Source organism: Pogona vitticeps, chromosome 1 (genome assembly GCF_051106095.1).
Source record: "Pogona vitticeps strain Pit_001003342236 chromosome 1, PviZW2.1, whole genome shotgun sequence".
NCBI lineage: Eukaryota > Metazoa > Chordata > Lepidosauria > Squamata > Agamidae > Pogona > Pogona vitticeps.
The window spans coordinates 170,509,523-170,535,025 of record NC_135783.1 but is presented as its reverse complement, the minus strand read 5'-3'; the positions used below and the strand labels follow the sequence as shown (position 1 = coordinate 170,535,025).

Sequence of the window (25,503 nt, the reverse complement as noted above, 5' to 3'; positions counted from 1 at the left end):
TAGTCAATCATTTAAAAATAAAGTACATAAACTTTTTTTGTAATAATCATTATCGGGAATCATTCTGCTTTTAACAATCTAATGTTTACTAGAACTATGATAGAGGGAGGCAAAGTTTTACAAGGAACTCCACAATCAACTCTTCATAATGGCAAGCACTACTGCACTTAATCAGATGCTTCAATAGTCTTTTTGTCTAAGACAAACTCAAAATTGAGTCCTCAAAGTCTGTAACTAGGGAAGAGCAAGTGGGGCATTGCCTCAAGGTGCCAAACTTAGAAGGCACCAACATTCAGAGGCAAATCTACTTATGAATGTCAGGAACATAAATGGCAGCACCTCCTGGCTCTATTCACTTTCTATGTTTTTTTCCCTTTGAAATCATAAATGTCTTTCTTTTGAGGTCTCCCATGCTCTCCTCTCTCTCTCTCTCTCTCTCTCTCTCTCTCTCTTTTTGGAAAGGGGGCTCATACCCAGGAGGGAGACCATGTTTAATGGCTCAGATGCCAAAACCAGTACTTGTGACTCTGCCTTGAGCCCACCTCTTAATGCCTCACCTTGCAGGGTTATTTGCTTACACAGAGCTCATTTGCCTTCTATTGGCTTACAGTGGCCTTGGGGGAATCTCCTGCAGAGCTGCTCCTCCTGTTCTCTGACATATCAAGCACTGAAACATGGACTTTCTGCACATGGAACAGGCACCCTACCCTTGAACTAACCTTACCAAGTGTTCGTTTTTGCCAATACTTTTCCTACCTATTTCTTTTCAGTACACCATATCTCTTTTCCTTGATTCAGTTAATTTCTCCTTTTTCTCATACCTGCTCTCACTACCTTTTTTGCTCTCCTTTTCAATTTCCTTCTGGGTAGCTTCTTCTTGGGCCCTTCTTGTCCTGTAAATGTTGAGACCAGTTACTTTACTATAGTGGTGTAGCCTAGTAGTGAGCATACATAACCTGTAATATATTTAACTCAGTGTCTCACTGTTTTGTTTTGTGCCAGTTCTACAGTATGCATTTCCCTTCATTACAGTTCAAATAGCTTACCAAAATTAAAATTACCAAGTATCATCAGCAACTATTTCAGCAAATCATTCTTGGCTATAATTGAAAGTCCATAATTCACTATTTAGTTTGTTGGGATTTTTCACAATTCTTGGTCCTGCTGTTCTAGGAAGTTCTACCTGGCTTGTCTGCAAAAATGTCTGGTACATTTTTGTGCTCTCACATACCCTATCGCTGCATCCTCCTGAATCATCTCGGCAGACACTTACAATTCTTGCTTCTCCCCTGCAACATCCTGGTATCCAGCCAACACATCCACCAACCCCTCCTGTGGCTCTTTCCTGGCTACACATATAAAAATCCTACACCATCTGGAGGTTTTCTCAGATAGCTTATTTAGGATTTCAGCTTGTGACTTCAAACTGTAATCCATGAGTAAACTGCTCAAGTAATGTTAGATTTTTTTAAAAAAATCATTGTAAGTTCAGAGTATTCTGATTGTGTTCACATTAAATTTTATAGATATGTTGATTAAAAGTAGTTTTCTAGAGGTGGATGTTAAGATGGGATGTCACAGTTTTCTAATGTCCTATCACTTTCCAAGATGTAATCCTTGGATAAACTGCTTAATTAATGTTGGATTTTGTGAATCCTTGCAAGTTCAGACTATTCTGATTATGTTAATGTTAACATTTTATAGTTATGTTTGATTGAAAGCAGATTTCTTAGATGTGGTTATTAAAATATGTTATAACAATGAGACCTCGCAAACACCCCCCCCCACATTCTTCCCTCACCTTGACAGTCCTCTGATTTTTTTAATATTTATTTTATTGCCATTGAATTTAGTGCTGTATCGTCTCTATACATGTAATTTTTTTAAAAAGAGACAGGAAAAAGAAGCAAGACAAAATGAAAGAGGGTACCTTGGAATGTGTATTTTTGAAAACTAAGTTGGTTTACAACAAGCCATAAAAGGAAAGCCAAAGGATGGAAAGAAGGGGGCTGTGGGCTGAAATGCCAACTGCAATGTGTCCAGTGTGAAAACCGAACTCCCCAAATATTCCATAGCCCCATGCGAATGCCGATTACCATTTTAAACACAATAGAGACTGAAGGAAAGTTCAATCCTTCTGTTTAGGTGTTCAAATGTAGACATGCCCTGAGTAACTTTCTCCTTGAAGAAGTTTTCCTATTTGTGACAACACTACACTTCCTCCTCTAACTATGCTGGCAATTGGCCAGATAAAGGATGTTACCCTCCACCACTTTCTAGAAGCAGCTTGCCATCTCTGATAGATGAGTTGTCTTCAGGATGTCCTCCAGCCTCGCCCCACTGATGTGGATGCTCTCAGCAGAATATGCGTGTGCTTTTTTCCTTGTTTGTCTTATACTCTGACTTACGGAGCAGGAGGATCCTATCGACATACGCCTGTCCTCTCCATCAAATGACTTTACTTCATATTCCAATTTGATCTCATGGCCTCTGCACTCAAGCACTCAGAAATGGGGTCTGAGTAGTGTCTGTAGAGGATGAGTACAGTGGTGCCTCGCATAGCGATGATAATCCGTGCAGCAAAAATAGTCGCTATACGGATTTGTTGCTATGCGAAAATAAAAAGCCCATAGGAATGCATTAAAACCCATTTAATGCATTCCTATGGGCAAAAAAGGCACCTTCAAGCGAAAATCCTCCATACGCCTGCCATTTTCACTGCCTGGTAAGCGAGGAATGGGTGCAAAAACACAGCAGGCAGCCATTTTTTAAACCCGGTGGCCATTTTGGAACCGCCGATCAGCGAAACAGCTTACCGATCATCGCAAAGCGATATTTTCCCATTAGAAACATCGCAATGCGATTGCAAAAGCAATCGCAAAAAATTGTCACTATGCGGATTTGTTGTTAAACGGGGGGCCTGTTAAGCGAGGCACCACTCTATCTATCTATCTATCTATCTATCTATCTATCTATCTATCTATCTATCTATCTATCTATCTATCTATCTATCTATCTATCTATCTATCTATCTATCTATCTATCTATCTATCTATCTATCTATCTATCTATCTATCTATCACTTTAATTTATATTTATTACTTTAATTTATATATAACACTATTAGTGTAGAAGCACTATTCTGGGTGTCTTACATCAATGAAAAACTCATATACAAACATACATAAAAAACAACTTGAAACAAATAGCAGCAATCATTAAACCAAATGGTGCCAAGGATAAATTTGCCAATAATAGCAGGACAAAAGGTGGGCCATTCAACCAAAGTCAGGGTGAAAAACCTCCCTGAATTTTCAATTACCTCCTGAGTGAAAACAGGGAGCGAGCAAGATGAAGCTCCTCTGGAAGCTGGTTCCATATCACTGGTGCTACCAAGAAGAAGGCCTCTCATGGAAGACTTTTGGGGTTCCCTCAGGGTGGCTACTCCAAGGAGCAGTCTGGAATGATCTGGTGAATCAGATCATTGGGGAAAGATGCTCCAACAGGAAACCTGGTCCCAAGCCATGAAGGGCTTTATACGTACATGCATGTCAAAACCTTGAAGCTGATCTGGGATACAATTGGGTAACCAGTGAAGACTGGCCAGAACTGGGGTGATATGGTCATATTTACTCTCCCCAGCCACCAGTCTGGCTGCTGCATTCTGGACCCACTGTAGTCTCTGGGTCAGCCTCAAGGGAAGCCCCACATAGATAGCAGTGCAGCAGTTGATCTGGGAGATGGTTTGGTACCACACTCAAACTTGTGATCTTTCTATTCCTTTTAATGGGGTGCTCTTGAGAGAGTTTTTTCCAAGGATTATTCAGGTGTCACTACATATCCTAGACCAAACTCTTTATCATTAGAGAAATTAATTTCTAGAACTAGCCAGGACTTCCAGCCTCCCTCTGCTTTCCCACTAAGTTTAGGGAGAACTCGATAGTGTTTTAGATGATAGAGTGATGTTCGTTGACATTGTCCTCAATCCTGTTCTAGATGGGTCAGAATAAGAAAATTAAACTCCCCATTTCCTGTGAGAAAGAAGAAACAAATGGAGGCTGCTGTAGCTGGAGAAGTGTCTGAAATCACATGTTTAGCTCCTTGTCCAAATAGATAGCAGTGAGGAGACAAACTTTATAGATAAATAATGATAGACTCTATGGGCAAACTCAATGGACAGATTTTCCACTTGCTGCATATTGGTTTGAGGGTAAAGGAGGCTATGACACTACCAGGAGCACACTAAATCTCCTGCAATTTCAAAAGCGAACAAGGGTTAGGCCTAGTTAGTGCTCAGAAGGGAGAGTACAGTAGGACACCTTATCCACAGGATCAGTATCCACTGATTCACTTATTCATGGTCTGAAAATATTAAAAATGTTAAAAGAAAAAATTCAGAAAAAATGATTTTCACATGTATTACCAGAACCGACCACTAGAGGGAGCAAGAGAGTGTGCTATGAATACTTGTTAGTGAAGAATACATAGCATGGTCTCTGGCAACGTCTAGTGCTAATGTATGTGACAAAAAAATTCTGGTATGCATACACACAGTTATATATATACTGTTATTCACGGTTTCCAATATCCATGGGGGGGGGCAATCTCCAGTTGATATGGGCTTTTTATTGTACTAGTGAATGCCAGGAACTTTCAAGTAGAGCCAAAAAAAATCTGCCTGTAGAGAAGAAAATAGCAATACTTGCAGCAATATTATTAATAATGCTGACTCAGTGTGAAGGCATTTTCCCATGCATCTACAATACACCCATCACAACAAGAAAGCCTGGGCGGGTCATAAGCTTGACTAATAAAATAATATTAGTGTTTGAGAAAGCTCCTGTAGTCCATGTGTCCTGCCCTAGAGACTGCGGAGATCTGTGAAGTCCTGCCTTTGGGGAAGACAGACATTGGTGGAGACGGTACTGAATGTTGAGACTGTACAACAGATATGAAGGAGAGAAATAAACTAAGTGCCATTTTATAACCATTTTCACACAAACATTGCTTTTCTCAAAATGATAACATGCATGCAGACTGAGATGAGGAAACAGAAGACATTTACAGCCAGATAGCAAAGCAGCAAGGAGGCATATTTTATGGTTAAGTATGAACAGTGGCCATGATAAAGCACCCAAGAAAGATACATCCAACATAATGACAAATTACAAAATGCAAAAACCTGTCTATTTCTGATTTTACCTGACAAGTGACTTGTCTCAGGGACAGGCAGCTGCATGACTCTCTCGTCTGCTGTAGAAAAAAAGTGTGTGGAGTTTGTTTTTAACCTATTTTTCCTTTTCTGCTCTGAAACTTTGCTTAACATTTGAAAATGCAAAATGGGTTAACCCTACGTGGGTACTTACATGGCTTCAAGCATCTGCTAATGCAGTCAGCTTCTGTCTCAAATCTATTGGCGTTACCACCACACCCACCATACCAAACCTGGGTGCAGATCTTGTTTTTGTAGTCAAAGAACCACTTAACCTGATATTCCTTGCACTGTGTGCCCATGTCAAGGTCCAGCAAGCAAGGATCTGTCAAATTCGAATTTCAAAATGTGCAAATGTTAAATGACTCTGAAAACGTTAAGAGCTGCAAAAGGCACAGAAAGTTAAAACAGAAGCCATTTTCAACAGCAACATGAAATGAAGCTTGATGAGAACTGCTATCAGTCTTCTGATGTTTATAGCCTAAGTAGCAACCATTTCTAATAAATTATAGACATGCCAGTCAGCCAATGCATGCATCTTAATACCTTGTTCTGTTTTAGTTTTATTTTTTTGCATAGATTTGCTGTAGACGTGCTCGGTTTATACAATAGCCAACTACAACACAGTGCTAACAGTCAGAGGCATTAAAAAGCATAATGAGAAAAATGCAGTAATGGTGTAATTATCTAATTGTACCATCCACGTAAAATTTTTGAGTGCTTTCCTCATTTAGAAAAGCAAGGTTCTTATTAGTTTGCCCTGAGATCTCTCCATCCATAGGGCAAATCATGCCCAAAACACACACATTTTCCCCCATCTATTAATGTGGGCACCTCATTAAAAAATTTGTTTGCAGTCCTTGGCCTGCTTCCCTACCACCCAGCTGATTTTGATCTGCTGATCTAGGCCTTTTGCTGCAAGGATTGTAGGTACATGGCTCTGATTAGAGATGGGCATGAATCAGAAAAATTGTGAGTCATTTTGATTTGTTGCAAATCGCAAATTAATCATTTTTTTCTGACAAATCAATGAATCTATTTGTGAATTTATTTTTTTAATTAAAAACCCTATAAAATGTTCATCTCAAGTACCTAAAGACACCAAATTTGTAGGGAAGCTTCCCTGGACTCTCTTCTACAAGCTCTGCAAGTTTGGTAGTTTGGGTTTCGGATGTCTAAGTTATACACCCACAAGGAGGTCACACCCCAGGAAAATCACCCCCAGACACCTAGAGACAACAAAATTACAGAGAAGTGTCTACTGACTCTCCTCTACAATCTCTCCAAGTTTGGTGAAGATTGGGTTTCAGATATCTAGAAAATGGGTCCCCTCAGGAAAGTGCCCTTTAGCAGCTGCCTTAGACAAACCCAATCTTCACTAAACTTGGAGAGATTGTAGAGGAGAGTCAGAAGGAGCTTCCCTGCAATGTTGGCATCTCTAGGTGCCTTGGGGGTCATTTTATAGCCAAATGAATCAACAAACAAAAATCGCTAAAATTTGTTGATTTGTATTAATTGGTGGCATTGATTCATATGAATACGAACCAATGAATTAGTGATTTTTGAACAATTTTAGTGATTCATGTTTTAGTTTGTGTCCAGTATGACAAATACTGACAAACTGATCATCTGGGAAGGAGGGTGGTGTGCCTGTCACTTGTGACTCTTAAGCAAGTTCCTGAGTGAGCAGGGCATAGGCATTTGGTCTGCTGAGTGGATGTCCCTAGTTTGCTTCTCTCAGGAGTATCTTTATAGCATCATCATAACAGGACAAGTGAGGGATTTTATTTTACTTGATAACTCTTTTTCCTTTTGAAGTAGGAGGCTTATTGAATCGCCTGGAAGTACATTCCAATACTGGGCCCTTAAATTTTCCTGGGAGTCACCAGACTAATTGAGACAATAATGGTGAGGATCTACTACCATCGAAGCAGTCAGTTATTTCTATAGCATTGGACTGAGCTTTTCCCCCACCCCATCATATTCATTTATTATCTCCTGTCTTTATTGTGAGTTGTGATTTTCTTTTTTGCTACCTCTAGAATGATTTGTGTTTAATTTTAGATTATAAATTCCTGGGGCAGATGCCTATCACTTTTGTTTTTTAATAAACAGTAATTTTAGCAATTCCAGTCAACTCAATAACTTATAGCACATATCTTTTATGTAGCTAGGAGGCTCACTTCTCTTAGTAATTTTTTTTTGTCTATGCTCAAATTTCTGTCTTTACTTCAGGCTCAATGGCTTAAACAGATACTTTCAGATCTGGGGGTATAATCACACAGACCATAAGAACAGTAGTAAATTTTATTACTGTCAAAGACCAGTAAAACCAAATCAATATAAAATAGATATATATAATTATTGTTTTGTAAAGTTGTATTGATTCTGCTGTTATTTAAATTGATTTTTACATTTCTGTTCACATGATGCATGGGTAAAATCAATTTATTTGGCCAATCAATCAATTTTTTTCAACACTGCTGACAAGGGCTTTTAAAAATGATCCAGTCTCAAAATCATTTCAAACCCCATTGATTTGCACCCACTTATGTTTTTGATGCCAGGGGCACTACATGGCCAATGCACTTGTTCCATTTTTTATTATTTTTTTCAAATGCTAAGCGATGTATCAGTATTCTCTCTCCCAAGAGTTTACTGCTGCATCACTTCCTTATCTCTGCTTGTCCCTTCCCTTGTCAACATGGAGAAACACTCCACCTAGTGCCCTTTGAGAAACAAAGTGCCCTAGACCCAAAGAACTGCAAAGAGAAACCTTACATTATGAAACATTTTCCAATATTATCTTCTAAAGTTTTTCACACAAATTTAGATGCTGTTTAATGATATATCATTTAGATATTTTTAACAGCAACAACAAATCAACTTTAGAGCAGCATGCACCTGAAACAGCATGGATTTCATTGGGATAGCACTGTAGCCCATAAAACCTGTTCAAAGTTCAAGAAATGTATTGTAATAAAATACAGCTGTCTGGATGCACCCAGTTATTTTTACACCATGTGAATATATGTAAATGTGTGTGTGTGTGTGTGTGTGTGTGTGTGTGTGTGTGTTTATATATATAATACACACACACACACACTTACATATATTCACATGGTGTAAAAATAACTGGGTGCATCCAGACAGCTGTATTTTATTACAATACATTTTTTAACTTTGAACAGGTTTTATGGGCTACAGTGCTATCCCAATGAAATATAAATAAAATGTATATCAGTATAAATGAGTAGAAAATTGAAGCAATTGAAGCAATTGAAATGGCCTGGAGTGACTAGGCCCTTGGATCAAGTTAAAATATACCACTGTTTTCTCACATTATTACTCAAGATTCTCTTTGTCATACATCAAAAGGTCAGTGTGAGCAAAAGCAAGCAAAAAACTAAAACAAAAGCAGGTCCTAGAGTGAAGAACCCCTACAACCATCTCAGTGGACATGCAATTTCAGCCTATCAATCCGCACTATACCCACAACTTATTTCATGTAGCTGCTGTAGCCTTTCTTGTATTACAAGTTACTGTAGATGAATGTTTTTGAATCCGATACAGTTTTCAGACAGGGAAGGCCTTATATTCTCACCAGAAACATAGAAAATACATAAAACAAAATAAAAATCAAGCCTCACATATGGAAATACTCTGGGAAAGCTGAAGTTTCTGAATCTGAATTCTTTTTCATATTCTTCTGTTTTGCCCTTCATATGTTTCCCAGCATGTTTCCACTTAAGAGTTTATGCCCTATGAGACGTTACTATGGGTCACTGATACATATTATATTATCTTGTGGCTCTCTTATGAGAAAAAGCAACTAACAAGGAATTAAACACCTAGACAAAGACAAGTGCCTTCCAAGAATCAGGCCATTGCAATATTTGCTGTGTGATACAAGATGATAATCAGTGAGAAAAAGATACACGTGCAAAAGATAGATATAAGCAAAAGGTAAGAATGATAGAATAAGATAAATTAACAGCTGCAGAAGAACTGAAATAAAAATTCAGTGATTATTATACTGGAACATTGTGGGGAAAAAAGAGACAATATGACTCAAAGAAAGACACAGCCTCAACTACACTAAAGCATTTAGAAATCAGCTCATATTGAGGACTTGTTTTATCTCTCTCTCTCTCTCTCTTTTTAGAGACTGTCTCTTATGAAGCTTGATGCAGAGATCAGAATATTGAAATTAATGCTTTCAAGCAGCCTGCTTGAAGATAATCACATAGCCTTTAGGTAGAAATGTGAGTAGGAGAAATTGATTCAGATGCGCTTACAAATTATATAAAATACAGTTTGCATATCTTTCCTTCTTAGGATGCACAGTAGGGAATCAAACTGTCAACCTCTGGCTCTGCTGCCAGGTGGCCTAACTCAGGAAGCCAACCAGTCGTCATAGTTTTCATATAACAATGTAAAAAGAGTCTTACACTGCATCTTACATCCCTTCAAAAGGCTTGAAATCAAGCTTTGAGCTTTCAAACCATGAAACCAACTACAAAATTTAAGAACTTGTAGCAAATTGTCTCAGGTCAGAACCAGGTAATACAGAATAATTATAAAAAATGTAACAGAAGCTGTGTGCATGTTGTCAAGTTGAAACCAACTTATAATGACCCTAATAGGGCTTTGAGGTAAAGTGAGGTATTAGAGTTATTTTACCTGTTCCATACCCCCCCCAGGAATTTCCAACGGCTGAGGAGGGATTCAAACCCAACTCTCCTAAGCCCTCATCTGTCATTCTACAAACTATACCACACTATCTCAGCAGAAGCTGGGCAAATAAATATTTTTTTTCTTTAAATTGTACACTTTTGAAACAGTTGTGTGGAATGTTTTGCCTCTCATTAAAATGGCCAATACACAATGGATGTTTCATATAATTAGGCTGCCAGTTTAAAACAAGGGGGGATGTTCTATCAATATTTCTATCTCATTTTTAGGAAGATGAACAATTAGAAGCAGGCAAATGACAATTTATCATTTAAAACACAACAGACATTCTAGCAGGTATTTCAGCCATAAGTGACTTATACTTCAGTGATTATTAAAACACACAGAACAATAGACGTTTGGAATTAATACAGCACTCACACATTTATAACACATATTAACAATCCACACATTGTTAATCATAGATTATAATCCAGCTAGGTGCCATTAATGATGTGTGATAAATAATCATTAATACCTTGAGACAAGACACACAAACACACAGTCTTATGTTATGAGAGAAACTTACATAACGGATCATTTTCCAAGGAGCCACAGGAAAATATACTCTCTACTGCACCCTGCAAACACTTTTATTTCTTGGTTTACAAGAGGTAGCTATGTTACTCTGTGCAAGAATATCAGTTAAAATCCCAAGAAACAAGACAAGACAGAAACATGTGGCACCTCAAAGACTAATTATTATATTTTAATGTGAGCTTTCGTGGACAAGTCCACTTTGTCAGATGTATGGAAATAACATGAAATAATTAATGGCTGAAATTTCAATTCCACAAAGAGAATACTTTAAGAGTCTTCAGTGTGTGGTTTTATCCCACATGCAGTAATTTATGGTCTATGTTTGATGTTGGGTTCTGTTGTAAAGATTCCTACAGGAGACAGAAAACAGACACCGGGCATGAGCAAGGAGTGGCGAGAAGGGCTGTGGGGGAGGGGTGAACACTGAGGATTTAGTTAAAAACTCAAAAGGGGAGGAAAAGAAAGGTAAAAGAAGACAGTAGAGGAACCACATGTGCTAAGGTAGGGTATTTTGACAGTGTTTACCTTAGAGCCTTGTGATGACAGATGGGCTTGGTAATTGTGACGAAAATAACAGTAACAGTAGGTAACAGCATAAGTATTTACATTTGGCAATGACTTAAGAAACCTAGGCTCACATTCAATCCATTTATATGGGTGTCCATCATGCGTATAAATTTTATCTCAGCTGTTTCCCTCCGTATTCTTGGTTTGTAATGATTCTCTTCCAAAACAGTGACTTTCAAATCTTCTACAGAATTCTCCCCTAGCCATTTTGAGTTTTTAACTGAATCCTCAGTCTTCACCCCCAACAGCCCTTCTCCCCCGCCCCCTCTTTGCTCATGCCTGGTATCTGTTTTCTGTCATCTTTAGGAATGATTACAATAGAACTCAACACCAAACACAGGCCATAAATTACTGAATGTGGGATGTAACCACTCACTCAAGGCTCTTACAGCCAATGAATATTCAGAGTGTTCCACTTGTGGAACTGATATTTCATCCATCATTTCATTTTGTTTCCATACGTCTGATGAACTTTCCACGAAAGCTCACGTTAAAATATAATATTTAGTCTTTAAGGTGCCACATGTTTTTGTCTTTTTGTTTTGTTTTGTTTCTTTGGATTTTGCCTAATTTATTCATTGGCTTCATGATGGCTGTTGCCTTATGTGAGGCTTAGCCATTTCTTCTTGTATAAAGAAAAGACACTATCAAAATAAGAAGGTTCTTCTTAAAAAGATGGAGAGAAGTGTTGTTGTTGAAGGGTGGGTTCAGTTTATGGCTGCTGAAGGACGACGTCTCTTGGAACTCATCAATGAACAAACCAGAGCAACCAAGCCTCTCTAGCCTTTGGGGTCTGAAATAGCCGCCACCAAAGGAACAAACTCCTTTCCCTTATTTTAAGCTCCAGAGGAATCAGAGGTGGCAAGCCCCATGTTAAGAAAGTTAATTGCCTAACGAGTGGATCTGAGTGAAAGCACAATTAATGCAGGGCTTGTGTAATTGTCCTTTGATTACTTCAAATTGTCAGGAATTTGAAGCAAACTTCTATGAAAATGTGAGAATAAAAGGCTGAAATGCGCACTTTTATTCTATCCTTCGGGGAGTACTAAAAGTCAAGTTAGCAGCCTGGCCGAGGGTCTGGGGATTCTTTCTCCTATGCCCAGCTTTCTGCCTTTCTGAAGCCTTAATTCTTGGAAAGGTCAGAGCAGAGCCGATTTCACAGCATATGCATTTTTCCATGTAATTTATAACAAAACACATTTTGTGCCCATTTTTCATCCCTCTCCCATTTTTTCAAATACACATTATATTTCCTTTGCTTTCCAAGGCAATGTGCAAAGCAGTAGTTTTACATGTATCTGGAATTCATGCAGCCCACCATAGAAGAAGTGCACAAGTCACTGCTTCTCACATTTTACTGGAAACACAAGCGACTTGAGCCACCTTTTAGCTCTTTGCACATCTGAAATGACCCAATGTCAGGCTCTGGCTCCACTCCTTTTCTGTCCTCTTTACAAAATCTATTGCTGTCTTGTGTAATTAAGCTAAAAACAGAGTACAGTTGAGCACTTATTAATATGAAAAACTTCTTTGCTTCAGTTATGTAGCATGTATTATGAATACCAGGTGTTTCATAGTCTGAGCAGTGTCTCTTAACTGAAAGAGTTCTTCCCTTTTCCAAGATAGCAGGGTTCTCTCATGGCACACAATTATTCTTAATGGAACACTGCATGTGTTCTTCCATTTTGATATTCTACTATTCCAGAGAAAACAACTTGTCTTCTTTCATTCTGGTAACATACCACCAAAGTGGGCCTTGCTTCAAATAATTCTGTCTGGGAGTTCAACTAAAAATAGTATAACCAAATAATTTAGATTTAGCAGTTGTAGTGGCCATGAGACTCACCTATTTCAGGTTTTTCCAATGGCTCAGTGTTCATCATCAAATTGGCTACTGCTGAAGGCGGCTTGGGGACAGGCATGCTCTCTGACAAAAACAAAGCAAAACAACACCAAAGTATTTGTGTGTGCAGGGTGGGATAGACTAAAAATATAGCCAAAGCAACAGAAATATGAATTGTCCAGTGTTTGAGCTGGTCACCCGACCGTAATAAATAAATTCATTCATTTATTCAATTGCTCAGTGTTATCACACACAATATAATGACTACAACGTTCTTGAAGCAGCAACTTGAGTATGTAGCTCCTAGGGGCAATTTTGTGGCCTCAAGGCCACCCTAGACCCTCTTTTTAAAAGCACCAAAAATGGAGGTGATTTTGATCAAGAAATATTTTAGAAATGGTCTATTTCTCCTCCCAGGCCTTGGAGTGGATATCTTAGAAGACTCCCACAGCACAAACCACCCAAACCACAAGTGCTCATTTGTAACATGCTCCAGATCCAGGCAGCCTAATGTGTATAATAGAGAAACCGCTATATTGCGGTGTATATGGCTAGCACTTATCTGAGAGAGCCAGTAGAGTGCAGACATTAAGAGTATTAGATTTGGAACCTGGACAGTCAAGTTAAAATCTTTGCTTGCTTTTACTGAAAGTTAAAATAGGGTTCTTTGGGGGGGGATGAACAGGAGATGAGCACCATGATTACAAATCAAACCTCCTGTCCTGATGTTATTCCCCTTGGTCTTCTTCTCCAACCCCATCTGTTTCTACTGATGCCCCCCCAAAAAAAATCCACAAAAAAACCCAAAACGAACAAAAAAGCCCTGCTAATGCATGAGAGCACTACAGGAATCCTCTACAAATGGCATACTACCATCTGATCTGCAGGGAAAAAGGGAAGTGGCTTCACAAGGAAACACATAAAGTGAGATTTCCTTAAGAGAAAGTAGCTTAAATCCGCTTAGCTGTACCACATAAGTCTGATGACATCACTGTGATTTTTAACAAATGAAATATTTCTGATTCCCTGCCCCCATGCCCCCTCACGGAACCCCTTTTGTCAGGGAAGGCACTGAATATTGTGACTAGAATTTAGGCAAAACCTGGAAAATCAGGCATTATGGCAACCCTATCCTTTTTTTTTTTTTGGTAGATTTATGCCTCCAGTGGAAACCAAGGGCATAATGTGGTCACATAGCACTCAGGTCTTGCAGACCCTTGCTTTAAATGCTATAATTCAAGTAAATGCAGATCTGTAACATAAATTAAAGTCATAAATGAATGTATATTAACACAACGTTCTCAAACATCCATAGCATTTTACCTAAATAAACTTGCACTCATTCCAAGAATTCTGAAAGTATGATCAATATTACTATTTTTAGGCTAAAGAGGCTAGTGGGACCTTGATTCTGAAGGAGTGAGAAAGCAATTTACTAATTAGAAAGTCAGTAGCAGAAGAGATATTCAAATCATAGACTTCCTAGTTCATAATTCCGTCTCTTTCCCACTATGTAAGCACTGTCTATAGGCTTGGGAGGGGTGCAAAATGTTTGGGTCTCTCAGGATTATGTCAATTCATCTTTATGCCATTCAGTCAACAGAATTCCACTGCCAGCTTCTAATGAATGTCCCAGGATTAAAATATACTGTACTGCTTTACAAAGTAGTGTTCAAAACATTTGTCCCCTGCTTATAGCATTGTCTGGACATGAGTTATCATTACTAATACAAATGTTTATATTTCTAATACTTGTAAACTACAGTGAAAAACAACACATTTAATCCCCCCGTGCCCTAAAAAGGTAACTTACTTGTGCTAAATGTTCCCTTGTAGCTTGCTTTGGCCTGTGCATCATGGTAGCCTGTGACAACAACATGATACTTCTGCCCACTCCCAAGACCTCCAATGACCCGTTCAGTACCAGTTACATTAAGTCTCAGAATTAAAGAGTGGTCGTGTGCTGATGTGATTGTGATGTCGTAGACGTAGGCATGTTGAGGCTCAGGGTTCACCCAGTGTAGTTTCACACTGTTTTCTGTGATATTAGTTATTTGGATTTCTCCAATCTGCTTAACTTCTGTTAAAAAAAAAAAAAAAAGAAGAAGCTTGGATAAGGCCTTAAGAAAAGCTAGTAATTAATGGATCTTGAATAATTTTAATATTGTCTTTAACTCCAAATAAAAGTTAAAACACAGAAAGGGATCACTAATAAAACATAAATGAGATAGCAAATAACTGCACTGCCATTATGGAATCATTTCATAAATGAATGTTTGTGGTTCATCTCAGTTTTCTCTGTGTTCCTTCTATTTCCATATTAATGTGCATTTTTTTCTAAAACCTACTTGAAAAATTGTATGTAATTATGTGGGGTTTTTTTCAAAATAAAGAAAAATCCTCTAAACCCTCCTTTTCTTAGGTTCACTTTGGTTCTGCCAACTCCAGTCCATAGCCTGTTAAATGCCTTCCAAGTAACCCAGTTCTCTATGTGGCCAGGGGCTAGACTTTCCTGGGGTTCCCTCCATTTTAAATGTTCATTTTAAGCAGGACAATTCCAGTCCAACAATATTTGTATGGACTCAAACAGATAGCAAAAGTGGATGAGCAGAAGCAGAATTGGTCTACTACTTCCAAGGGAGAGGATCAAGAGGATCAAGAGGTATCTTCTTTGTGGAAAGTTGCTGGATCGGTCTATCAGCTCAGGGGAAGATGTGTCTGAGTATTAAACAAGTCAAGGAGTTAAGAAGATATAAAGAAGAATCATTTGTGAACTATTTAAAATGGATTTTCTCTCTCTTTTTTAAAAATATATTTCTTGGATATCATCATCATCTTAGATAATCAGGTCCAGCCCCTGGCAAGGAGGCACAGTGAGGATTCAGACTCCCAATACCTAAACCACTGAGCTACTCAGCAAGGTTTGGGAAATGGCATTAATTTGGAAATGGGTGTAAAGAAGATGCACAAGAAGATAATAGATAAGCATGACCAGATTGTAAACCTTATTTATTACTTGTTTGGGAATAAATAAGTGAATAATGGTTATAATCTAGGGTAGGGGCGGGATTGTAAAAGGGAAATAGATGAGGAAGAGATGTGAACTGGTAAGTAAATGTTCTTTCAGGTTACAGAGTCTCCCCATAAAAGAAAAGTCTTAAAATTAAGGGGATTTTAAAAAAAGATAAAGTTGTTTAATTAATGAAGAGGATACGTATAAGGTATATGGGAGTTAGAATGAGTTATGATTTTAGTAGTAGATCAACCTATATTCAGCTGATGTTATCAGTTAGAATTTATACAGATGGGAAGTGCCAGTAATAGATTATTAAAAAGTTTAGCTAAAATAGGGGTATCACTTAAATAGAATGGGTCAGAATGGGATAGAGTAAGAAAAAGCATATATAAGATGTGGTTATCATTTGAATATATAGGGGATAGAAATGAAAATAGTTAAATAGAGTTGGATGATGAATGAAATAGGGGGAAAAGAAATAAAGGTGAAAGATTGGGTGCTTTGACATGTTTTGAGCCAAGAACTGTATCACACAATTTGGAGAAAATGTCTCCATAAAGTTAACTAAGAAGGTTTGCTAACTTTCCTGGCTCAGGCACATATTGGCTGAAATCCTTTGCATAGCTATACAAATGCTGTAGTTTTTAGATGAGATTTGTCACAAGAAATATCTGTAGGGATTATCTGTTGCACATTGAGACATGTGAGATAATGTCTACAGAAATTTCTTAACTTGCAACAATTCTCATCTAAAAGTTACACCTTTTGCATAATTGCACAATAGGATTTTCACCATCCACTAATCTGGAAGCAGAAAGGATGCCATGATGAGTAAGTGGACAAATGCTGTTTTGCCATTAACTCTCCTTTATCTCAAACTGCATTGCAAAACTGAAGATGTGCATAAGTAAAAGAACTGTGCTGTTTTGAAACCTGAGCGCCTGATAAAGGAGAAACAAATCTAAATCTATATTCTGGAAAAGAAGAACTGAATGATGTCATGTATTCAAAAGATGAAGAAGAACCCTTAAGAAGGAGGGAGATGGCAAAGGGGAGATTTAAAATTAAAAGCACCCTTCTGCCACTGCCTTGATGATCACATCCAAAGAGAATGACAACTTAACCTTCTTCCCCAACTTCCTTATCATGCTTCCCTACTTCTAGAGGAAAGCTATGCTCCCAATCTCCCTTGTGGCTCCAGCAGTGAAAGCTGCAGTTTCATAAAGCTTCTTGTCTTTCTTTTCAAAGGCTTTGTGTGCATTTATACTAAATGAACAGTTTGTTACTCATTAAAACTAAAACCAATATGAGGTAGACTGAGTGAAACTGTGGAACAGTTGTAATGTAAAGTACGTTTCGCTGGGGGAGATATGTGGCTATCACTCAAGCTACCATCACTACCATCATCCCTCCGGGCCGACTCTTCATCCTGCCTGGCCACCACCGCTGCTTCGGAGCTTGTCCGAGACAAGCGGGTCCGGGAGGAGATGAAATGGCTGCCAGGCCCCGTTTTGCCGGGGAGCCCCTGGGACTGGGAGCTCTTTCGGGTGTTCACCCTGGCCTTGCTGCACGAGGCGCTGTAAATGTAAAGTAAGATGTTCAAGTGTAACATCCCAAAGAAACTTGGTAAAGGGTGAATATTGTACATACCTTCCAGTTTTTCTGTTGCATGTGGTGGTAATATAGGCATGGTGGTAACGTTATTTGGTATGTTTCTGATCGAATAAAAGAAAATAAGAATGAATGTGAGGTTTTTCAGAAGATTGTTAAGGTAATTTTAGAAGTTTGCTTGGTAAGCTAATACTCTTCCACAACTGATTTGGCTTTCTTTGCTACAATTATTTAGGCAGGTGAACATATTTCTCTACAATTCTTTCTTGTACAAAGCATTTTACCACCACCACCACCACCACCACTACTAGAACAAAGAAATGTCTGGATCATTTGACATTGCAATTCCAATAGATGACAAAGTTGGAAATAAAGAACTGAAAAAAAAAATTAACAAAATACAGAGATCTGGCAATCAAAACACCTCACTTCTGGATAAAACACACTTCAGTGGTCCCCATAGTCATCAAAGCTTTGGGAACAATGCAAAAAAAATTTCACACAGTATTGTAAGCAGTTGCAGGTCTCAGAAATAACACCATCAGAGCTACAAAAAACAGCAATACATACTACACCAATATTTAACAGGTTTTTGGTTAAAATGTTTTCATAATTTTGATTGACTGTGTCTGGTGGTTTTTAATAATAATGATATGATGATGATAATAATAATTTTTATTATTATTATTATTATTATTATTATTATTATTATTATTATTATTATTATTATTATTATTATTATTATTATTATTATTATAAAAACAACTGTGGAGCAGAAGCGACCCAATGGTCCACAGTTGGATACTTAAATCACTGAGCTTATCCAGCAGTTCATATGCAGCTGTTCTGGGACATGCATTTGCTTGAACAGAGGTTGGAGACAAAGATGATGCCCAAACAATGACAACTTTTCTTTGTTCTTTCCAGAATCAGAAAACTCATTATACTTACATTTGTTTTTGGCCAAACTTTGTGACTGGCTGATCATGCTGGAATGAATCACATTGTTTTCGCATGTCTGGAGACAGGTAAAAGGCATTTTCACCTAAAAAACACATTCAGAATTTTAACTAAACCTTTTCTATCTTGGTTGTTTTGAGTTTTTCGGGTTCTTTGGCCGTGTTCTGAAGGTTGCTCTTCCTGATGTTTTGCCAGTCTCTGTGGCCGGCATCTTTAGAGAACTGGAGTAGGAACTCTGTCCATGCTCTTATTTAATACTCTTGATATTATACATTTATTTATTTGCTTATTTAGAACATTTCTCAGCTATTTCAAAAAATCTCACAGCTAGTTCTTATTGTAACCAGCCCTGAGATCTTTTGAAACAGGTAAGAAATAAGGTTTGTATGATCAATAAGGTTTGTACAATTTGCACAGCTAATTGCAACTAATTGACAAGATGGTGAAATACATCTTAGTTGCAAAACTGGGTGTATGACTATGATATGATCTGACATCCTATCAATTAGCTGCACTTAGCTGTGACATGCTGCACAGCCTTTATTTTATTATTGTGAAAACACTTTGCTAGAAAAATCTGCTGCAATTCAAGAACTCAGAAGACAGGTTAACTTCCTGAGATGATTAGCCATCTGCATCCGATGAAATCTAAAGAAGCAGAATGCAGTCTACAAAAGCTTATGCCAAATAAAGTTTGACAGTCTTTAAGATGCCACAAGACTGTTGGTTTTTATGGCATATTCAGTGCTCCCTGCATAGTGTGCTCTACTCAATGCATACTTTGAAATCTTTTTTAAAAAACACATCTTAAGGGAGCAATCCTTCACTGGTAAAACCACTCCTTAAATAGCAAGCTCAATTACCTTGAAAGCCCTATTAGGTTCTCTATGAATTGACACCAGGTAATACAACAACAATAACAACAATATACCAATATTGCAACAGTGGCCCTCCTTATTTGAGTGGCAGCATCCTTCCCCAGCTCTTTCTCAAGGCCCCACATATAGCTTTACTGGCTATACTAAAGGATTCTGGGAATTACAGTCTACGAAAGTACCGTAACCTTTCTGAGACAAGCTTTACTACTGCACCTTCTGCTGTTAACAGCCAGTGTATCCAGGGAAGGGTGACATGCCAGATGTGACTAATAAGAGAGGAGGGAGGGTCTTGTATACAGTTGAGGTGCGGGAGCACTCAGTACAAAGTGGCAGTTTTGCCACTGGGGGTTCTCACATAATTTTTGTGAGCGCCGCTTCATACCCTCTTCTCTATTAGTGCACAGTGCAAGATTGCTACTAATACAACTAACACTGAAAGCACAGATACATAAGCACGGCAAATGAAACTAGCAACCCCTTGAACTGAAAAAATTGTGTGTCCTTTCAGTGATTTGAAAGTCCATCCTAAGTAAAAGGAAATGAACTTTACACATTTTAAAATGGTTTAAAGTGAAAGTAAGGTAAAAGTCCTGCTTAATTTCATTGTTTTCAAAGCAATTCTGCCACTGATAAGGACAATTAGTGTAGCTTGTATTTTGAACAAAGCGACTGATACTACATGGCAGAAGTATAACATTCATTGCGTGCCAGTTTTGGCGAGAAAGAGTAAACAATGATGGAATGTGAACAAAGAACAAGGGGGGGAGTGAGGTGCATTTTAAAATGATGCTTATATTGTGTTTTATCTATAATGATAATTGACAAAGAGATACCACAAAATATATGTGGATAACAATGTTAGGCAAAAGAGAATGAAAGTGTATGGTACAATAGAAACTTTTGCAGAATATTGTAAAACGAAAAAAAGATGAATATTATTTTAAGTTATTTGATTACTGATAAGTGAATAGAGAAAAGAGATGTTACCGTACTTTAAGATGAGGTTTCTGTCATAACTTTCCAGTAAATAGGAGCAAATATATTTTATTTTGTAACACCATCTACTGACATTAATGTGAATTGTTTCATGTTGACTATACCAGTATGCCTCTGCTCGACTGGCTGGCAGGGGTTGCTTAGTGGACCCCCAGCTGGTCCCTGAGACTGCTATTGAGTCTCATAGTTCTCTGCTACCCCAGTGTGATAAGAATTGTTCAGGTTATGATAAGGCACACACATCGTATAAATACTATATGGGGAAATATCACACACTGTTATGAAGGTGTGTTTGACATCTTATCCAAAGAGGAAGAGTGTGAAATATAGAATGAAATGATGCCGGGAGAAGCAGCAGAAAGATAACAGCATGGCACTAGGAGGTCAAGAATGGACTTTTCCTAAACGTTTAATGAAACCTGGCTAAATTCAGTGAGAACATTCCGTATTGATTTTATGTGTGTTAATACTATTAACAACATGCTTAAATGCATGGAAATGCTTTTCATTTCATTTTTTTAATTTATAAGAATTCAGATGTTCTTTCATTTATTTTAAAGAAAGGTTTTAAAGCTTTTGGAGTTATATAGCTTTTTATTTATAAATGAAATGTTATAAAGAGGTATTCTCTTTCACATGTTTTTAAAATATGTCTTTTGAATAAGCTTCTTTTTCATTCAAATATGACTAAAATTCTTGTTTGGACTTTTTATAGCATATAATTGAGATGTATTTTGCAACTTATTTATGCAAAATCATATTTCTAAGCATAGGTGCCTACCAGTTTTGTATAACTGTAATATTTTTAGATCTAAGTATTTGTGCTTGCAGTTTTCATCACAACTGTAGGATTGTCTTTAATATTTTTTGGACTTGCTTTATTTGAATTATGGAACACTGAATGTAAGGAAATAAAAGGTTTGGAGAATTAACAAGCTTTGGAGTAGCCTGGAATTACTGCAACAAAGAAAATGTTTACAGTTGGATACCCTGATGAGTTTAGAAATGCTTGTCAATGATTGTCTGCTTTTATTCTGAGATTAACCCTTTACTCGGATAATATCAGCTATGATGAACCATAGGTTTATGTTCATTTCCTAGGAGGTCTATAAATCTTTGTAAGACTCATATAGGAATCAGGCATCCTTATCAAGATCTGGCAGAAATACCTGTTCCTTCTCTTATTTTATTTATTAAGCTGTGGTGGTTGCTCATGGTACCATGGAAATATTTTCACTCTTTGTCCTGTACATGCAATGTGTTCTTCTTCCCCCCTCTAGCTGCAAAGGTGTCACACAGCATGTAATCTGTAAAGAACGATGGATGTAGAGAGACCTGACTATTTATTCTATTTGTACCCCACCTATCTGGTCAATACGACCACTCTAGGCGGCTATATGCGGTAGTGTGATTTTGGTTCTCTTTGATTATGGTGAAAATCTTCCTCATAGGATCATAGGACTTTGTCTTATATCAAGTCTACTTAGCTCAGAACACTGTATGCTGACTGTATGGGACTTCCAAAATTGGAAATGGTGTATGCACAGTGGGGTGGTTCAAGGCTTAACAGTGTAATCTTCACATTCTTGGATAGCTATGTTAAATTCTCCCATCTTTAGAATGTACTACATATCAGATTATGGGGAAGAAAGCACCTCCCAAATATGGGTGAAGCAGAGAAATGAGCAGTTGTAGGCTGCATTTTGAGTAGATCAGCGAGATGAGAGAGAAATTTTTATTTGGCCTAGACTAAAGCATGTGATCTGGTGGTATATTTATACTAGAAAAAAAATAAAATAATAAATATTAAAAAGAATGCACCAATCTCCAATGTTCTCTCCTCCAAAGGAAACAAAACACTTGTCAATGCTCAGGTAACAATGTTGATCCAAAAGAACTTTTTATCATACAACTGGAACAGAGACCACTATTTTTGTTTCTGCTCACAATCCAGCTATAAAATGGAAGTTTTGCTTTTTCCTGCATCCCTATTGAGATATGCGTATCAGCCATTATCATACCATCCATTACTGTGCCACATCATATACTTACTGCTGATAAATGATGGCAAGAGGTTTCCAAAGCGTAGCAAAGGCTCTTCGTGGAGCTCAGATGGCTTATCAACATATTTGAAGAAGACATCATTAGGCTCACTTGCCAAACTGTAGATATTCTTGATATTCACTTTTCTGCCAATGGCCAATATGACAAAAAAGTATCCTTTACATTTAGCTTCTGTAATAACTTTCTGAAGGTGTTCAAGTTCTCTATTCTTAACTTCTCCTGTCATCATCAAGACAATGACTTTGAGATCTCTGGCATTTGGTGAACTCTCAAAAATGTCTCTTACTGTATACTCTATTGCGCTTGCCATAGCCCGTGTACCATGAAGCTGTGTCATCCCATCCTTAATGAAATCCATCAGCTTGTCTTTGGAGCTGTAATCTGTCAGTGACAACTCGAGTCTAACAGGAGAGGTACTTGAATTTGACTCAAAGTCATAGGGAGCATGCTGAACTATGGCTACCCGGGCATGGTGCTGAGATACCTTGGGGTTAGAGCTAATTTCCAGCTGGTTTACAATATAAGAAATGTAGTTCTTCATGTCTCTGAATTGCAGGTGATCAGTGGTCTCAGAGCTATCCAAAATGAAAGCTATATCAATGTCAACATCTGTAATGGCTGCCCGTTTGGTCCTTGGAGCACCACAGATAGGGTCAGGGTCACACACATCTAGAGGAATAAATATATCATAGTTGAAGTTATCTAAAGATCTACAACAATCATTCTTTGGCAGTACATGACCAAGAAGTTGTTAAGAAGCAATGCAACAGCAATCACTGTTATCTGACAGCTCACAAATAATTCTGAGAAGCTGATAAACTCTGAGAATTAAAAACACAAAACAAATTTCAAGTTTGCATGCTTTTAAAATTCTCTGAAAATATCAGCACTGTCTAGACCAGTGGTTCTTAACCTTTGTTACTCAGGTGTTTTTGAACTGCAACTCCCAGAAACCCCAGCCAGCAGAGCTGATGGTGAACGCTTCTGGAGTTGCAGTCCAAAAACATTGGAGCAACAAAGGTTAAGAACCAGTGGTCTAGACCATATAAAGATTAACAACTAATAGATACAGTGGCACATCTGGTCTGATTTGCACTGGACATGTACACATAGCTGGATATATACTGGTGAGTGAGTCCAATTTTATTACTAAAATTTCCATCTGGATTTGTCAGTCTCTGTAGGAGCCTCTGGAATGTGCATTGCATTTCAGAAGGGTAAAGAGAAAAGGAAGTCACTATTGTGAGGAGACTTTATAAGTCACTTATCTAGTTGCTGAAGAACATCAGAACAAAACGTTAGCTCTGCAAAATAAGATGTCTCCCCAAATAGGAGAGCCACAAACTAAAAGTGCTCCCTCAGTTAGCCAAAACAATATAATCTTCAGACTATCAATGCAAAATAAGAAATTGCTGACATTCTAATTAACACAAAGCCCTAACATCTCTGACCTGTTCAGAGACCAAGAGGTGCTGCTGTTCATGGGAATTAAGGGTTCCAGTATCATCTCAAGCCTAAAACAGAGGGCATTGCATTGGCACTGGACCCTTAACCCAGTTCTTCCATGATGCCACATTTCTGGAAAAATAACATGTGGTAAGATGGTAAGGCTTAAAGAAAGGGCAGCCAAGATGCCTTCATAAGGGGCTCTTTTCCTTAAAGGGCAACAGTTTTTGTAATCTGTATCTAAAGTCAGCATACACAACTGGCTATAAAGATGGCTTTTCAAAGTATGAAAGTAGATAACAAAGGATTTTTTTAAAAAAGAATACATTACCTAAACAAATATGGCACATCAGTACTCTTCTAATAGTTTCAGCCTGTTGTTGTGCACCACCAGCAAATGTGACAGCCTGGCCACCTACAGTGTTGTTGATCTGTTTTCGACCAATCCAGAAAGATTTAATTATTTATCAGAGAAAGTAACTCAGGAATCACTAAGGCTAAAATATCTGGGGTGAAAGTATTGTGCTGCTTATGTTTGTGGGACATGCCTCTACAAGAAATAGCTGAGAGATCAAGAAACTAAACTATCATTTTTCACCACCCCCTTTCATGGCCGGTAATGTCTTAGATCAAGTGGAACAGACACCATTTTACTTCTCCCAGTGGAACAGACACCAATAAAGAACTGCCTTCTCTCTCACTCTCAGGCTGCCAATCCCTCCACATCCCACCAAATCTGCTTCAAAGGTCTGGGGAACAAACTGCAGTAGGGAGAAGGAGGGGAAATCTCCTTTAGTGCAAGATAAAGGGATTGCACCAAGCTTCCCCTGTGGAAAGTCAGATTTATTTAGTACAATCTACATCTTTTTCATTGTAAAGAAGACTTAAAATATGTGTCCTTTCTTTCATTTTGTAAAACATACACACATAGAGAGAGCTTGTACTGTGAGGAAAGAGATGAAATTATGAAAAGGATAGGAGAGAATGAAAAAAAAATGCTACAACTGCCCATACATTGCAGTAATTATCTAAATATAGTGACAGCAAATAAAATTCATAAAAGTAAAGTAGTGATGCTGGTATAATTCAGTGAGTTTCAATCACTGAAGGCTTGTACAACAAAAATAATCAGGCTGCTTTCTCCAATGCTTGCCTGCCACACATGGCTTACATTTAATTGCTCATAATGACTGGTAATGAGGCAACGCATGTTGTTAATGGATGCTTTGTCTTTGGTCAGTGGAACTGCTTACACTACAAAGGAAATCAAACCTGCTTGTGTTTGTATATGTGTCTGCATGGATGTGCATGTGTGCGTACATGCACACATGCTGAGAGATACCAATTTCTGCCAACCTGTCCACCTTTCTTGCTATCTCTGCACATTGTCTTATAATCTTCAATTCTTAAGAATGGCTTTTCAATAAGCAAAAGAGTTCTAGGGTAAGAGAGAAAGATGGGTGGGAAATTTTGTGAACTCTTCTTTGGAAGTAGGCTATTATTTGGAACCTCCCCCTTAAGGGGAAAACACACACACATATATTAAAGCACACCACAGTGCTTTAAAGCTGCAGTGCCTTTCTGACAGAAGAATTTGATTGTTGCAGATACTCTCTTCGGCTTCTTCACAATTTCT

At 37.9% G+C, this 25,503-nt stretch overlaps 1 protein-coding gene across 1 annotated transcript in view; it reads right to left on the bottom strand.

Annotated features, from left to right (window-relative positions):
• Positions 1-25,503, bottom strand: part of COL6A3 (collagen type VI alpha 3 chain) — a 125,967-nt gene that overhangs the window by 5,448 nt on the left and 95,016 nt on the right. The window contains exons 37-42 of the mRNA XM_020802374.3: positions 24,199-24,298; positions 22,410-23,090; positions 18,475-18,568; positions 17,563-17,627; positions 14,710-14,976; positions 12,900-12,980 (exon numbers count right to left, since the gene is read on the bottom strand). Coding sequence (XP_020658033.3) covers positions 12,900-12,980; positions 14,710-14,976; positions 17,563-17,627; positions 18,475-18,568; positions 22,410-23,090; positions 24,199-24,298 — 1,288 coding nt within the window. The remainder of the gene's footprint in view (positions 1-12,899; positions 12,981-14,709; positions 14,977-17,562; positions 17,628-18,474; positions 18,569-22,409; positions 23,091-24,198; positions 24,299-25,503) is intronic.